This window comes from Watersipora subatra, chromosome 9 (genome assembly GCF_963576615.1).
Source record: "Watersipora subatra chromosome 9, tzWatSuba1.1, whole genome shotgun sequence".
Classification (NCBI taxonomy): domain Eukaryota; kingdom Metazoa; phylum Bryozoa; class Gymnolaemata; order Cheilostomatida; family Watersiporidae; genus Watersipora; species Watersipora subatra.
Window position 1 is genome coordinate 37,418,876 of NC_088716.1, and position 18,153 is coordinate 37,437,028.

Sequence of the window (18,153 nt, forward strand, 5' to 3'; positions counted from 1 at the left end):
CATCATCCACATAAAAATCATGCAGCATAAAATCTTTGGCTTGTACACTGTATGGATCATTTGGATTGTGTTTGTCAGTAGCCAATTGTCGCAGGCCAAATGTTGCACATCCTGGAGAGGAAGTGGCTCCAAAAAGGTGAACAGCCATCCTATACACCGCTACCTCTGACATGCTATCATCTTTGAACCAGAGGAATCTGAGATAGTCTCGATCAGATTCATGGACTTTGAACATGTGGAACATCCGTTGTATGTCGCACATGACAGCTATTCGGCCTTTTCTAAACCTATGCAGTACACCTATGAGGCTGTTCAAAACGTCTGGGCCTTGTAACAAGTGGTTATTAAGAGACTCATTGTGGAACTTCGCACTACAGTCAAACACGACCCTAATCTTGTCAGGTTTCTTGGGATGGTACACTCCAAAATGAGGAATGTACCAAACCCTGCCTGGTTTTGCCTTGCTGTCTGTGAGCACCAATTCGGCGTCGCCAGACTCTATGATAGAATTCATGAATGAAATGTAGTCGTTCTGATATTGTGGGTTGTTTGCTAGCTTTTTTCGTAGAAGCTCAAAACGCTTTTTAGCCATGCATAGGTTGTTTGGCATCTCTGGCCGAACTTTGAATGGCAAAGGCATTGAGTAAAAGCCCTCTTTAGTTTGCTCTGTGTTTTCAGTAAGTGTGCTGACAAACTGCTGATCTTCCTTTGACATGGAAGTTTGTTTAGCAATAGAGTTCTCAGAGAAATCTTGTTGCAGCAAATCTATGATTTCCTTGCATGAAGGATCTTTATTTACTCTGTATGCAAAGCTAACAGACATGGGTTCATGTTCAACGTGGCCTGGATTTTGAAATGTTGTTACGAGATGACTAACACCACTTGATCTATCCAAACCTTTTCTAGTTTTGCCTACTATGCTCCATCCTAATGTTGTTTGCACAGCATATGGATCAGAAACATTGTCACCTGTTATAGATTTCAGAGGTATAAGTGCTCTAGATGTGTCATAGCCTATGAGCATGCCTACCTCTACATTGTCCAACTTGGGAAGTTCGCACGCTATCATTTTCAAATGGGTCCAAGATTTTGCTACCTCTGCTGTGGGTATGTGATCTCTATCTAGGGGTATAGAGTCTCTTGTGTATGCACATGGAACTTTTATTTTGTCAGCAGTTTTGTAACCACGAATGGTTAGGTCATTGTGCATCATACATGGCGTGTCTTTGTTCTTAGATGTCATTGTTGTTAGTTTCAATGTGGTTTGTTGACCTAGTGTATCTAACTGGGCTACTGCTTGATTGGTTACAAATGTGGTATCCGACATTGTGTCTAGCAGGGCATATATCAGTACTTCATGATCAGGCTGATTGCTACAAGATAACCACACTGGCACTATCATTGAGTTGAGTCCTGTTGCAGCTTTTAACCTATTGCATGTTGCTTTTGATCTTGTTTGACTACTTTCCTTGTTTTCTGTGGGTGCATTGTTACCTTCTTTAATTGTGTCAGCAGTTTTGGAAGTAGGTGCATATGTTGCAACAGTCAGTGGGACAGAATTTGAAACATGTTTAGGTTGCATTGCATTATGAGTTGTGTTTATGTTCTGTGTGGTTTGCACTTCTGTTCTACTGCTTGTTTTGTCAATAGGTGCGACTAATTGAGTTGCCCTTTGTTTGTCAAAGTGAAGTGCTGTGGGATGTGGCCCACTGCATCTTGTGCACTTAGCCTTGTGTCTACATTGCGATGACCTGTGGCTTGGTTTTAAGCAAGCCCAGCACAGCTTGTTTTCTTGAACAAAGCTCTTCCTTTCATCCTGTGTTTTATTTGCGAACCTTTTACATTCTGTAACCCTGTGGTTGGGAATGTTGCAAAATGTACATCGCTGACCATCATTATTGCTACTTGACAAGCGTGCCATTGATTTTGGTTTTTCTGGTCTTTTGGCTTGTTTGAAGTCATCTGCACTTGCAAGACAGCTCATGATCGTGGGGTCATTTACAATGTCTGATTCGTCACCAAGAAATTTTACAAATTCTTCAAATTTTGGAAATTTACCATTGACTTTTTTGTGTTTCACTACTTGCCGCTTCCACCTGTTTGTTAACCAGTCTGGAAGTTTGCTCATCAGCATGATGTTTTGCTGGGAGTCATTTAAGACTGCTAGTTCTTCTATTTGTTGCATGGCTGTTTGGCACTGACCTAGAAAGTCTGCAAACTTTTGAATGCCTGTGTGATCATTGGCTCTGAGTTTTGGCCATTGTTGCAGTTTAGAGCGAAATGCTTCTGCTACAGCAAAATCAGATCCAAAACGATCTTTTAGCTTTTGCTTAGCTGTTAGATAAGCCATGTCCGATTTTAACAAAAAGGCACCACTGATCGCTTCTTTAGCTGGACCTGCTACGTACTTTTTAAGATAATGAATCTTGTCAGCATCTGGAATGCCTGAGCTTTCAACTAGTGTCCTAAAGGAAATTTCCCAGTCTACATATTCTAGCGGATTGCCTGTAAATATAGGTGGGTCAGGCACTGGCAGCCTGCTACTGCGCATAGCTTTAGCAATTGATTCAGCAAGTATGTGCATGTCTGATACACCACTTTTTTCTGATCTAGTATTTACTGTTGATTGTGAGTTGCTTGCAAGCTTTTGCTCCATTTTTGGTGCATTATGGTCATATCTAATGGCTGAGTGAGAAGAGGCAAGAGTATTACTAACAATAGAAATGTGTTCAAGAGCATGGGTAATCTCTTCTCTCTCATCTAAGTCATGTTCTTCGAGAAGTTGTCTTCTCTGATTTATTAGTTCCTTTTTAGTCACAAGCTCATTTTCTTTCATGCGCAACTTTTGAGCGTGTAGTTTACTTTCTAGCTCTTTGAGCATGCATTCGTCTTCATATTGACGACGAAGTGCTTTTATTTCTGTGTCTACTTCAGCCGCCTGTATTCTGGCAGCTGCCAGTTTAACTGAACTTTTAGAACGCATGCTGATAGAAGGTGCTTCAGTATGCAAAACTGCTTGACTCTGAGACATTTTTTGGTCACTGCTTTCATGCTCACTTTCAACTTTGCTAGATTCTACATAATTTTCCATGAGTTTCACTTGCTCATCAAGTTGGGTTAGGCCTGAGTATTTTGGGTCAAAGCCTCTCAAGATTTCTAAATCAGCTTTTGTATCTAGGTAAATGTTGGTCAACAATTCCTGCTTCTCTAAGTCTAAGGTGATCAGCTGATCACCAGTGAGTTTATTGAACTTTCTAATATTGCGTTGAATGTTCTGTTTTCTAATTGCAATAGCATTCTTGATTGCCTTATCACTTTGTTTACGGTTTGTCTTGCCCATTGTGATATCTATTACCTATTTGATGACACCTAGATATGGAGTGTTAGGTAGCGCTGCGTCATAACACTATTGTGAGTTTGAAAAGGTTCCAAAGGAAATACCACAAAACAACAAGGGGTCGCCGAATACCAACCTATGTGCTGCTAAGCGAGCCAGTGAACAATCAAAATATAGGAGCTTGACTGGTTTTCATAAAAACCCCAATTAACTGCCCAATTTTAATTACTTGGTTCACGACCTTATTGCTATTTACTTACTACAAATTTGCGAAATTCCAATGGCTTACCAATTACAATTACAAAAGTGAAGGTCGCTAAATAACCTAGTCCTATTAGATTGCCACAAAAAGGAGCGAGATTTTTCACGGTTGCTTTGTTGTGACTCACCGAACCTTCTTTCTTGATCTTGAGGATAATCTGGATCCTTAGATGTGTAAATAGTTTCACTTCTACTTCTTTGTTTGTATCCTTCTTTAGGATATCTCTCCACTTGGCTTGAATCCCTCTTTAGGAGACAAGTTTTTACTGTAGCTATGTTCCGTATAGATATGAGAGGGGTTTGTGACTGATGCAAACTTTATTGGCCAAAGTTTACAACGTAAAAACTACAATAGAATTATGCATATTATAAAAGGCATCAATAGACAAGATTTCGCATTCAGTCAAAATTTACACCAGTTTTATGATCTATAAAGGTTTTACATCACTCTTTAAGCAGTTGTTAAAAGATAGCATTGGTAAAAGTAGCATATAATGAGGTACACATTCAGTATTGTCGCAGCAACAAACAGATGTAAATCATTGAAATGTTAAACTACAGCCATTCTGCTTAAACTATAAAATTGCAGTTGAGAAATATATAGTGGCTATATAAAATGAGAAATTGCATACCTTGTACTCTCTGTCAGGAAACTAGCTAATACTACAATCTGCTTGAGAGATACAGTCGAAAGCGTCACTCGTACCTTTGAGCGCACCTCTTCACTGTTCGTGCTGTACTGCGGTCTTGAAACGATATCTCGCTTTTATACAGTGGCAATATTGTAAACATGTAAACAACTACTGCTAAGTATAAAATTAGAACTTATAAATCACTAAAATAACTTTTGCAATTGGTAAGCAATAGGGTTTCGCTGATTCATTTGTTGCTTTTACTATAGGTGACAGCGTTGTCACTACATTTTCATCATTGAAAGTTAGTGCATTGCGCAATGATGACCAGTTCAGGCAGCCTACCAATTAATAATCCACCAGGTCAAATAAACAGCAAACAGGAAAATAGACAGCCAACCCAAATACATGAATCATGGCAGCACCATGTAACCCTTCAAAATACAAGTGTGTTGATCACGCTAGGGCTGTCGTTACAATATATATATTTCATAAAAACTATCATCTCTGACCCTACTATTCAGCATAGCTTAAACTTGAAAAAACTATCTGCCATTGTTAAAACCTTCGTACACGACCTGCACAGCATTTCGTATCAAGTTTTTTTAGCAATGATGCAATATTTCTTGTTATAATCTATTGTGCCCTACTGCATTCATTAAAATTCCACTATTATGCGCTATCATAACCTCTACAAACCCTATTTTTATCTTAAAATAGGGTCAAGCGCACCACAGTAGATAAATAGACAAATACTCACATGCTGTTCCAGGTGGTGACCTCCGTAGGCTGGCCGCTGAGTTGAAAGTCTGTGATGTTTATCAACACCCGTTCATTCAAGTCTCCAACAAATTTAAACTCGCACTGGAAATTTTTCGGATAATTCTACAAAAGTGTCAACTACTAGTATAGCGAGTAGTATAGCAACTCCGAAAGCTGCGGTAGAACTGCGAGCATATATTGCAAGAATAATAATGGCATGTTCTTTTCGATCCATTTGTCTCCACTTACCTCAGGGTAAGATGGAGAAGAGAAGTTGCCCCTCTTACTACTTTCACTACTTCCACTTCTTATGATAATATCCGAACAGGTCATGCAAACTGAAACAGCAAAAAACTTACCAAATAAATTGCCTAATTAATAAAAATCAATCACAGTTTTTATCTAAACAATTTGAATGAAAATTCAATAAATATTGAGTATTTTTACGGATTTGAACAAAGCATAGATGTACTTTCAATTCTTAATAGAATTTAAAAACCAAAATGATGTAGTCTATTTTAGCTTGCAAGGTTAACTGTTAGCAGGTGGAGACAATATCCTGTAGCAAGGTAAATTAGGAAACAGCCAACAGGTTATTGAAAAAAAACTGCACCATGATTGGATAAATAGTGTTCTCAGTGTGGCTCCAGAGCAGGCGTAAGATTAGACCAATCAGATAACGTGACGAGATGCTTTAAAACAGGACTGATAAGGACCTACTCTGATTGATTATGACTACATATTATAAGAAGATTAAACAATTTATATTTAAGCATTATTTACATATTTTATTAATTGCAGACACCGAGTTGATAGCCCGTGCCATTTCACCAAACAATCGCAGTTATAACAAAAGGCATGCCTGGTTTGCAATGCTTTGCGCCAGCTGCCTGACGCCGATGGAGTTCGTATTCATAACTAAAGGTCAGAGAAGTAAAAGCTCTCCTCAGATACTCTACTCTCCAATAATACTCAACAATAGACACTAATCACTGTAAATGTATTTCTGACAGCTCACTGCTTCGTCTGTTTACACGCTGATAGTCCTAACGCTGCCTCTTGCCAAGGCTTTTTATGTAAGATAAGGCAGCCATCGGAGTTTTCAATATCTTAACATTTATGAACCATATTTGAAAAAGCATTTGGGATTAACTTGGCACATTCCATTCTTTCTAGACTAAACTAGGCAGAAACTATGAAGTTTCTAGCTTTGTACACAGACGTTTTGTTGCATCTAGTTTCAATCTATGAGCATCCTGTGATTACTGTTTATAAACAAATGCAGAGAATTGTACGTAAAAAGTCTGTTTCCATAATAAAATTTAAAAAACAGTTTAATACAAACCGAAAACAGAATTAAAATGTGTCTGCATGCAGAACGTGGCGTAACAAAATGATCAATGTTTCAAATTCAGTTAAAAGTTCACACCGCATGGAGGAGCTGATTAACCTTGAAGACATCATAACTTTTGCTGCCAAAGAAACACTTTGCAATTAGCAGTAAAAATAAACCACAATAACCACAGCGCTGCCTCAGGGGTCAGAGAAATTAAAAGAGCTTTTCAAAATTAACCCCAATGAGTAATGCTAGTGTATAAGAAGGCTCATCAAAGAGGAATTCTTGCTTTACCGTTGTATTACCAGAATCTAAGTGAGAAATCAACAGCTATCTTTTAGATGCATAACGAGTAAACAAGAGTAGGTTGAAATACCACAAATTAGCCTCAACTGTACTTCATAAAAGAAAAACAAACACAAGTTCGTACTGCAGCAACTTGACACTCTCATAACTATCAACTGAAGTCATCAATATTTCTGGCTCAAACTTAACCTAAAACTTGAGGCCTGCAGGTGGTTTCAGATGAACTCAGCCTAACCTAATATAGTGATTAAAACTATGCAGAGGCTGGTGCTTAGCATTGGTTCCTTGGTTCAGCAAGTTTGTGTTTGTTTAAAACTTTGAACATTGTCAATTTAAATCAACTAGTTCTGTTATCAAAAGAAGAGTTTTCTTCAATTTTAAAATTATTGAATTTTATTATATATATATTCAATAATTATTGAATTATTGAAATTTTATTAAAAGATATCACTAGTGAGGATGTTATTAAACATAGTTTTATTGTACATTCATTTATATGCGTTTCGCCAATTTTATGTTTGCATAAAACGTATTTCTTTTAGATAACTCAAATGTAAAAATTTAGACTTTTATGTAAAATTTTAACATAATATATACTAAAGTTTAAAATGTAACATTTACATTCGAGCTGGGCTGGTTCTACTATAATGTTAAAACATATTTTTACAATAAATTACTGATTTCTGGTTAGTGACATTGGAACACAAAAAGGGATAAGCCCCTATGATAACTAGCGCAGAGATATTATCAACACAAATAACAACAACTAGATGAAGCTGAAGAGCTCAATGAAATAAATGTATTAATGTGGCAAGAAAGTTTGTACTAATTGTAATGTCCTCAACAGACGGAGAAAAACTATCGGTGCAAGTGCCTAAATCATTATCGCACTATCTCTTTTTGAACTCGCATGAAATGGCACGTCATGACATCAGATCAGATCTTCTGACCTGATATCATAAGTATTACGAAACAAAAGAAGTCATAATTAATACTACAAAAATAGCTTTATATCTCTGAATCTCCTTGGCAGCAACAAAAGAGCATCAGCAGCGGCTAGCGCGTTTAACCTGTGCTAATTATGCTCAAGACGGATGAGTAGCCATACATAACGAGTCCGAATACCTGAATGTAATTACGCTGCCGCTGTCGAGCACTTGTCAAAGCCTCTCATCAAACAATCCCGTGTATTGCATTGATAAAAAAATTAATATTATTTGTGTTAGATTAGCGTCTCCAAGAACGGAGAGGATATTAGCGAGTTAATAAAGCAAGCCTCTCACGATAAGATGGACTGCTTAATTGCAAGCACTAGAGCATCTTCAGTCTGACTGCTAGCCAGGCACGAGTCAATAATACAAGAGCAAGTATTTCCTCTACCGTTCTAAGAGTGATTGTAGATCCGTCACGGCATCGTTACCAAACTTACTCTATTTTTTGACGTAAATCTATTTATGCAGGTTCCGATAGTTTTAACAAAAATTATTGTAAGAACTGCAGAAGGAGCAATGTTACAAGAAATAGAAAAAATCTGTCAGCCAAAACATATATGATTTAGATGTGAGCAATCACATGTTTTTGTGGAACATAACACAGAATTTTAAATACGAACAGATCTGCAACTAGTTACACCATATAATGAAAGCTCACCGTTGTACTAACCAATTAACAACTATCATGAATATGTATGTATTAACAGAACTGTCGATTTTATCATAAAAATTCAAATCTTATGTTTATTGTTTTCTGGCATCACAAAAGCTACCAAGTTATATTATATTGCTGCGTTGAATCCCCGGGGTCAAGATTAGTGCTGCCTTTAATGAACCATTAAAACCTAGACTGGGAATATTTTCAAACAGGCAGCGATGCCTAATCTCATGTCAAATAGCTGGCATGTTCAATGAATGGTAAATTTGTCAATTTCATTCAACTTTTTGTTCTTCTCTAATACATAGAACCATGACTTTATCACATATCATTATTTCCAGCTTATAAAGAATAACTCAAAAACTATAGAATTGTTCAACGCATACCACCGCTTGAAGACAAATAGCTTTTTCATGCATATCCCAGAGGTGTCAAAGTCCTGCAGCAACGTCCAAAAGTCTCTAAGCCTTTTAGAGGCAATGATGACAGTAACCAGGTTTGGGGGAGTCTTGTTACATTGCCAAGCTGCGCAGCAACAGGTCAAGTAGGAAACAAGGAGTGTCATAAGTCACATGTCAACCAACTGTGCAATTTTCGTTACATATCCATGCTTTAAAGACACCCGTTGTAGAGGTTGTTTTTAATCGAAGGAAATAGTTTTGGCACATTTTCATGTAGTCCAAGATTTTATACAACTAATTTTTTGTAACTTAAAGATTTTTTGTTGTAACAAGACCATTTAGTTTACTGGCAACGCAATTGCGAAGCACATATCACATAGCTGTTAACCATTTCGAGTAGCCACATCAATGTTTCATTTTTAGCCCATACATATTTAGCCGTCAATGTCAATAAGAGTACCTTGACCGGTGGAATCAGAAGGTGATAAGAAATCAATGTTTAAACCAGCAAGTTGTGGTTACTATCTCAATCCTTCAAATTTTGTTTAATATAATTTAATAATTATAATAAATAATAATATAGATCCTATTTAATTTAAAAACAATTCTAAGTTGATATTGAAAACTGATAATTAAACATTATTAACATGTTCAAGCCAGAAAATTGTAATTACTGTCACGTTAAAAAATAATAAAATTAATTTTAAATAATCATAAGTTGAAAAGGAGAACTGATCGCTAAAGATTTGTGAAATAAGTTTCCTCAATTATGATATAAATCACCAAATACACAATTCTTGCTATGTGGTTATGCATCCGTTAAACTGGATGTTTCTAGGGCGCTGCATTCATCTTCTTGTTATGGAAATTGGGTTGCACACAATGTTCCCTTCCCTACTGAATGAAAATGTGCTCCCAAGGAATACCGACCTTTACAAAGGGTCACTCTGAAATTCAGTCATTGTCAGATGCTGATCAGATTATAAAATAAGCAGGTCATGGAATTATCACGACTTTAGTAGAGACGGCCAGGCATATAGAATTGGATGATTTCCTTAGTCTCTCGGCCATCCATTTGCCAACTAATTACTAGCTATTATTAACTTTCACAACAATTCCGTTATGATTGGACGACACGGAGACCATCGAATTTGACAGTTGGACTGTTTACAGATGAGTATCTTGCATCTGCCAAAACACCTCCTTGTTCTTTGTATCAACTAAGGAGGTTGATAAACAAAAATTCTCTCGTGACATTTTCATCTGCCGACCATCATTGATGAACAAGGGAATGCAATATCAGGCTGTCGAAAGCAAACTGTTGGCTTCTTTCATTTCAAGAAAATGATAATTAGTGTTTATAGCCTCGAGATCAAAGTGAATAATGAATAAACAACTGGCACACTTTGAGGCTGCTGGCAAAGAGATTTTTAACTAAGACAAACAAGGTCTTGATGAATGAGTGACACAAAGTGCGTGATTGCACCGATACCAGCCAACTAGATGACCTTGTCTGCCTTAAACTGCTGTGGAAATGTTTTAGGCCGCAAAAAGACTGCTGTACCAAAACAAATTAACAAAATCAATCATTTTTGGTCTTTTCTTATTCTATAATTCAAATATGGGATAACCCAAAGCTAAGATTACTGAAACTATTGTTACCAATTAGCAATAAAAATGTTGCCGATACTCATCTGTGAACAGGCCAACTGTCAAGTTCGACAGTCTTCATGTCGCCCAATCATAACGCAATTGTTGTGAGATTAATCACTTGAAGACAGACTTCCCTGTCTGTTCAACTTACTGCAAGCAGAGCCTGTGTGTGCATTATTGCACAAGCAATGTCTCTGTGATCATGGCTGGACATGTCTACAGCGGCCAGGGAACCTCAACAACTGGAGACATGCCAAATTGCAGAGAGCAATTTAAAGTTGGATGTCATTCCTGGAACCACCAGTGGTCTTTTTTGGGACTTGAACCTCAACCTGTTGTTTACAGTTCCTGCTTGCTAGACCAAAACTGCTGCTTTTTCTACCATGAACTGGTATGAAAGTCTTTAGGCCGCTAATGGACTGTTGTTACCGAGATAAAATTCGCAATAATAAATCAGTCATCGTCCGTTTTTGGAGGAATAATTCAGAAATGGGGTGGCACAAAGCTCAGATTACTGAAACTAAAACTATCACAGCAGATATACAAGTTATGAATTTAAATAATAACGCGCCACAATCCTCCTCGTCAAAAAAATTACTTCCTAAAGATATTTAAACAATTCCGTAAATTGTCAAATTTTAAATTATAAATCCGATCTCACACCATCAACAATACTCTCCAGACATAATTGAACCAAGAGCGCTGGTTAGATGGAAACCTGATATGAGGTTTAAATTGAGAAACTTTCGTTACGGGATATGTTGACAGGGTCATTAACCAGCAGCTGACAGCGCATAGCTGCCTTTTTCTCGGTCAGCACACTTGCCTTCTATAATTATTTCCAGATGCACCTCTACCAATATTTCTAAAGTTGCAAATGCTTAAATCAGGTGTTCTCTGATAAATGTTGGCAGCTCAAGCTGCTGCTTGTTATTACTCGAAATTCATAGAGCTACTTCATAGAGCTACTTCATTGAGCTACTACATAGAGCTACTTCATAGAAATACTCTTTGGCTAAACATTTTTCCTTGTTACAGGTCTCTTAACTGAGATTTTTTACACATTATGGATATATAGTCTGATAGGTTTGAAAAAGCAGCCAACTGTTTCATATAAAAAGTCATTTTTAACATTAAATAAATTGCTTCAATTAAAAATAATGTGTAAGAACAACTAAAAATAACAGAGTCATGCTGGGCTAGAAATTTCTGAAAGTATACAAATTGTATTTGATATCAAACCCTTTTTCAAAAAAGGGAAATCTTAGAATATCTGTAATCAATATCTGAAACAATATTTACCAGTGTCTATCAAATCTTGCATAAGTTAGTTTAATGATTGGTACATAACAACTGCGAAACCATTGATCACTGCCCACCAATACTGCATCAGCTAAGTTCGAGTGTAATTGAATTTTTAATCTATCACCAACCAAACAGAGTCTGTGAACAGAGACCCATCTAACACTCCTTATCTCAAGGTTATTTTGCCTAGCAAGGTTAAGTAAAAGTCCAAATATATGCTGCTGTCTATCAACTGTTGACGCTGACTGCACCCGATGGCTGCTTCGACAGCGGCATTGTTCATCTATAATTATTCTGACAGAGACAGCAAGCAGTTAGCGTTAAAGGTGCTCTGCAGTATTTGAACCTATGTGGCTGGTTTTAAGTCTGAAAAGAAGCTGAAAGTACGACTAATCTAGTTTTTTAATGCAGTCTGTTTTCATACACCTACTCCATCAGCCCATAAGTGTGTTGCCCATCCTAGAGGGCTTGGATGGGTTGCAATATCTCTCGCCTACTTAAAATTTGGTTGCGGAGCTTCTTTTTTGCTAATCAATAAACTGTTGTAGTTTGGGTGTTTATAAGGCCCACCCTTAGTAACAGTGACAAACAACTTTAAAAGTATTTTTAGCTATTGATAAATTGAATCAATTTATGATATAAAATTAGGCCTGATAGTTTGAGAAACCGAAGAAAACGGTTTTGTCTCTCAAGTATCGGGCGGTTTCTAACGTGTTGATTAGAAGTACTTACCTGCTGCTTGTACAAGTAGGAAGTATACAGTCTGAGTGTAAACATTATATCCTGCCATTCTGTTGGCTATCTAGAGTGGTTATGGCAGAGTTTCCAAGAGCCTCTCAGCAGAATCTATAAACAGCAGCAGCGAGTTTAGAGCAAGAAGCGTGTGAGCTTTTGAAGCAGTGATCATTCTACAAACCTAACTCGAAACTTAATAGCAAAATCCTGGGTTGTAGAAACCGAACGAACGGCGTGCAGGTAACAGTGCAAAGTTAATCTTAAAACTATGTCAAAAACTGTCAGTTACACAGGCTGCTACGGGTATCGCATAGCACTCTCAACTACAATAGCTAAATTTACTAAGAGAACAAAAGAAGTGCCTGATACTTGCTGCTTGAATTGTAAAATGAAGTCTGGTTAGGGATTGCGTTTGGCATGCTAATTTAGATAAGGTATGAATGAAAGTTGTGTAGGTAAATTAAGCTGTTGTTAAACATCAACTACTGTAAACAATGCGGCGTACTCTATTAAAACACATTATGTAAACACAGTTTACATATGCAACAAGGAACCCGAGTCACCATCATTACGAGCAATAGGTCAACTGTAAGATCACAGGTAAAATACCAACCTGGTAAAAAGTCTCTGTATCGCGTGTAGCAAAAGGATTAAAAATAAAGCTTATTATAAAAAGAAGATAAAAAAATTCAGTTAACTCCTCGCTGTTTCTAAAATTATTGCAAACGTTCGCCGGTATATATGCGGTATATATGCGTGCTGGTCTAGTAGTGATTTCCTACCAACTGCTGCCACATTCATATACATGACAGCCAATGCAATGGCTGATAAGCTATCTAAAGCTGCTAGCAATTACAAGCTCGGTTAATGGAAACCAAACAAACAACGCATGCCAAGACAACATGAGCTGAGTGAAAAGTGTTTAAAAAAACCCACTGATTTCTACAAGCAAGAATAGTAAAGAAGTGAACAACGATTCATAGCCTCAACCACTAACCAAAGGGTGCCAATTAAAAAAATTAATATAACAAATATCTAAATAGGAAGGCTAGTGTATGTCTTCACAGCTTGCATCAATTACACGCCAGTGATGACAAGACTACCTACCTTAACACTGACCACAAAATTGGAGAACACTTTAGGCTTTCACCAGCACTTCTTGTATCTTCCAATGAGCAGCAGCGATGAATGGCCTTCTCATTGGTAATCAATTAACCAATGAGGATTTAGAGACTGGTAAATGTCAGTGAAGATATTAACAACTGCTGTTCATTATAGATGGAGTAGTTGTGAATATTGCTAACTAAAATGGAGAGAGAGACCTCTTTACCTGGCACTCATTCCTAGCCATCTAGTCTAGCACGAACAAGGGTCCGATAGAAGACAACTCACTAATTACATCAAAACACTAAATTGTTGCATCAGCATTGCGCAGATATAAAAGCACTCAGCTATTAATAATAAGTATTAGCCATCACCGACTATGCCTATAGGAATTCATGTACTGATTTTTAAAAGCTGCAAACTAAAAGCTTATAAGTGCAACAAATCCATTGTAGAGCAGCCGCTATTATTTTTTTATTAGAGCAGACAACAAAATTCAAACGACATACACTTGAAAATGTTGAGTAGAAGTTTATATTACTCAGTAGATGTAATGAGAAAAAGGCCCAAATAATGATTTTAATTGATAATAAAACCAAGCAAAGGAGTCCTATAGCTAAAGATCAATGTGAGCTCACCAAATGTCATTTGTATGCTCTTATAAATCTTTTTTGTATACCATGCAAGGCTGGCTCGGTTTAAACCCGATTTAAAACAGCCAAAGAAACTGGTTTTTATGGTTTTTTATTATATTTTGTGAAAAACATAATATTTTAAGCTCCTAGAGGTTCCTGTGTGGCTGAAATGCAATTCTATGTAATTATCAGCTGTGCAAGTTCATTTAGCGCATAGTAGTAAGGTGCTAGCAGAGCTCAAGTTGCAACTACATGATATCCTAGCACAACAATGCACTAGTAAATTTAATTTTCAATTGCTTTCATCAAGTGATATGATAATCCCTTTACCGGCGAAATATGAAACCATGTGAAATATACCAATCCTATCATCGTCTCTAATAATGAATAAAAACTTGCTCAAGTTTGGCCAGTGAGAGAGGATAGCTTATAACTAGAAACTAAAACATTTTTGGGCAAAAGCTTTAGATTTGCAAGCTAATATTTCATTTAGTAGGAATAAGCTAAAATACATGTAGTTGGATCATTAGAATTCAGTTTATCAAGTTTTGTGTTTCAAAAAATCAACTCTAGCACTAGTATTGAACGAATATTCTCAACATTTGGATTTGTTCATTCAAGCCATAAATAGACTGGGCACAGAGAAAGCTGGGAAACTTGTATTAATCATATGACCAATACCTAAATACCTATTCAGTCACTTATTGTATCTTCCAATACCCTTACTAACTTTCCAGTTTTTTGCTTCAATTTTAACAATTGTAGATCATCATGCTTTGCTCTCCACTACCACACGATTAATTACTGGCATTAAAATTCCTACTTATACATAGAGCTGTATGTAATATTTTTGCTCTGCACTTCGTCATTTTTGTTCGATTAAAAGTTGGTTCTAAAATTTCCAATGTTTTCTCCTCAACTCTCATAGTAACATCTTTAACAGACGATTCCAAATGTTTGTTCAATACCCAATCATGCCGCTATATAGTGATGTTAATTAAACTAGAAATTGTAAAAACCTTAGTCAAACTATATTAAGCCAAAAACGAGTTTAAAACAACGCATTTAAACACAAAAAAACCTGGTTCACTCATAAAAACCATGGTTTTTTCCAACCCTGATACCATGTTATATTGCATAAATAGGTTGCTTTTACATCATGAACATATTTGCACGATACAACTACGACATATGCTACAGCTTGCAACTTTTTACGTACGCAGCGACCTTTTTGTCATCTATGGGCGAAATTTTTCAATGCAGAGATATTTATATTTGCTTGTCTGAAAGTGCTACCCAACAGTTGACATTAGTAACTGACGAAGATTTTAGATATATCCTTTACTCAACGTGAGGTATCACTGCAACAGCCTTGTCTGACGAACTTCTTTATATGATACGAGTGTTCAACTTTGACTGATGGGCCAGACCAAACTGAGCTGAATGTCAAATCAGTTTTGCAAACTATTGCCTTAACCAAAAAAGGACACTTTTTATCAGCACTTCACTACAGCTACAAATAGTGAGATTTTTTATGGCAACCTGTATTTATGTGTGCCACCAAAAACAATTCCAGATAAATGTAACTACAGTGCACGTATTGGAAAACAATAGTTCAAGGGTTAAACAAGTTCTAAATGAACAGCATTGAATGGCAGCTGCAATTGGCAATGTAAGATCAATTCATCCTTACTACCTTCTAGATGATAAAAAGCTTATAAAAGCATAACTCTTCATGCTGATGAATATCAATTTATTGCTCAAGAAGCCCATATATTACAACGAATTAGAATTAATAGATTCGCTGTGATGCTCCCATTGTGGTCTTGATGTAAAGAGATCGAACATTCTGCCAATTCTTCTTGAGAAGAGACACCAAGAAATTAACTGCCATGTTGATGTTAGCAACAAGCTCTTCCCTTTCCATTTTTACATGTCCAACAGCAACGGCTAGACAGAGCACCTGGCAACAATGAAAGAACACTGTTAGCAAGTGTTTAAGGAATCTTACCACTAGTATCAGAGAAATACCTAATGGCAGTAAGTTAGTACCTCCACTCAATCTAGCATGCCGACTCCCAAGTAGAACAAAGTCACTACCCGCAAGAGAAGCAAGTATGCTTTTGAACTCACATACACACCATTCATCACGCAAGTACCTTTTTCATCTGAAACTTGATGGTTGCCTTGACCTCATCCATTTTTTGCTCTACCTTTTCTGAGCCACTCACAACTGTAGGGAACTTGCCCGCTTTGTTCAATCCAGGACCAAGAACACGAGGAATAGTCTTTATGACAGTGTCTGACGCCAAAAAAGCATCATACTTCTTAGCTACAACAAACCCAACACCTAAAGTTAGTACCGAATTAGAGCAAGCATAAAGGTCAAAAAGACATACTGCCCTTGTGCGCCAACCTCAGTTCTCCAAGGTGTGAATTCATAGACTATCTTGTCTCCCACAAATATTTTCATCATAATCAACGACAATCAGACAAATTGCAAACTATTTACTAAACGAGGAATCGTTTTTTCACCATACCTAGTTTCTTGACCAGTTTCTTATCCTTGTTGAGCTTTTTCAAATCATCCAAATTCTTTGTGTCAATATCCAAATTGGCAGCTTCAGCTTCATTGGTGTGCTTTAGATCTCCAATAAGACATAGTCTGAGCTTGGGTCTGGGAGTATGTTTGAGTCTAAATTATATAGATACAAGACATATTGCAAATTACACAAACGATGCGCAATAAACTGAATAAGCCTAATATTGACACCTTTTGTAGACCTGCAATGTACTAAATTGCAAAACATTTACCATTTTTTGTTTCATAACTGTAGTTTCTCATAATGGTGTAGCGATCGTGAATAACATTTGTCACAAAAATAGCGCAATGTCAAAAAAATCTGATAATAAGCACTTATTAGTTTTAGCAGTTATTCGTTCATGAATGTAAAGAATGTTTGATATCACACGGGCGCAACTTTAGAATAGACTAATTGAATAACGCAGTGTACAAAGATGATTACGCGATATAACTAACCATGCCAATCTATCACTAAATGGTTCAATGAATTATGCAGTATATTTTGAAAACCTGGCAGAACTCAACTAGTCGATGAAATACCTTTGATCAAGATACCATTTAATGGCAGAAAGATGACAGTTTGTGAAATGATGGTGTGCATTACCTTCTTCCACCAACTGCAAAAATAATTTGTCGGCATGAGCCTTCCCATTTATTTAAGACACTGGGTAAGTGTCCGTCAGATGACAGGCATCTGACTACCTGGTGTCCAACAACAGAATCTGTTCTGTGTGGCTCAGGTGGGCTTACTTGACAGTTCCTGAGAAACGCTTGTCTCTTTGTGGATCATAATTCTTCAGAGTAACTTGAAGTTCAACAGTTTCTGTAAACTTCCTTGGTTTGTCCTTTGACCTCTGTAGAATAGTATCTACGTGTTCACGTAGCTGATCCCTCTGTATTTTACTGCAACCAATCAACGTATTTATAGCAAGTCACAAAAGGTAATAATTATATATACAAGAAAGTATATGGTCAAGCATGACTTGTATCCCCAAAACATAACTAAATATAACAAAGCAGGAGGATCTTACAGGTATCATGTAACAAAATTACAAACATGCTCTAGTAGGTAAGCAAATAGACTTGGAGTGGATTCAAATGTTCTAAAAAAGTATTACGAATTTCGAAGAAAACTTATGCAGGTATATGGTATACTGGATGTACACACCACCTTCATAAATGGAGAGATTGAGAGAAAAACTAAAAACGCACCTCATAGCTGCCACTGACAAGTTGCAAAAGGAACCACCCTGTACGTGAATATACGAGACCGTTTGCCGTTGTTATCATTGACGGCATACAGCATTCATTCAATCTTTATAATGTGTTTTATAAGTCAAAGGAATGACGCGGCACCAAATGTTATCGTAACCTAAAAAGTAATCTTATTGGTGCAAAAGCCTATTGCTCGTAACCCATTGGGTACTTTTAAAGCCTAAGTTGAAAGTAGTG

General features: G+C 36.9%; 2 protein-coding genes across 4 annotated transcripts in view; both read right to left on the reverse strand.

Moving 5' to 3' along the window:
- LOC137403715 (suppressor of lurcher protein 1-like) overlaps nt 1-13,133 on the reverse strand; it is a 35,365-nt gene extending 22,232 nt beyond the window's left edge. For all 3 annotated transcript variants that reach the window (XM_068089729.1, XM_068089730.1, XM_068089728.1), the window contains exons 1-4: nt 12,992-13,133; nt 12,376-12,489; nt 5,242-5,330; nt 4,991-5,115 (exon numbers count right to left, since the gene is read on the reverse strand). In XM_068089729.1, coding sequence (XP_067945830.1) covers nt 4,991-5,115; nt 5,242-5,330; nt 12,376-12,433 — 272 coding nt within the window. In that variant the 5' untranslated portion in view covers nt 12,434-12,489; nt 12,992-13,133. The remainder of the gene's footprint in view (nt 1-4,990; nt 5,116-5,241; nt 5,331-12,375; nt 12,490-12,991) is intronic.
- A 2,716-nt stretch (nt 13,134-15,849) lies between these two features.
- Nucleotides 15,850-18,017, reverse strand: LOC137405519 (large ribosomal subunit protein uL1-like). The gene is made up of 5 exons (XM_068091818.1): nt 17,914-18,017; nt 17,452-17,604; nt 16,658-16,812; nt 16,277-16,449; nt 15,850-16,080 (listed from the first exon to the last, which is right to left on the reverse strand). The coding sequence occupies exons 1-5, from the start codon at nt 17,916-17,918 to the stop codon at nt 15,910-15,912; spliced, it is 657 nt and encodes a 218-aa protein (XP_067947919.1). The 5' UTR covers nt 17,919-18,017; the 3' UTR covers nt 15,850-15,909.
- Between the last annotated feature and the right edge of the window lie 136 nt (nt 18,018-18,153).

Bases quoted from the DNA above. Each gene is read 5' to 3' on its own strand.
- LOC137405519 (XM_068091818.1), bottom strand. The intron at 16,813-17,451 runs GTAAGCCCACCT...TATATAATTTAG, and splicing joins CGTTTCTCAGGAACTGTCAA to ACTCAAACATACTCCCAGAC. The intron at 16,081-16,276 runs GTACTTGCGTGA...CATTGTTGCCAG, and splicing joins TCAAGTTTCAGATGAAAAAG to GTGCTCTGTCTAGCCGTTGC.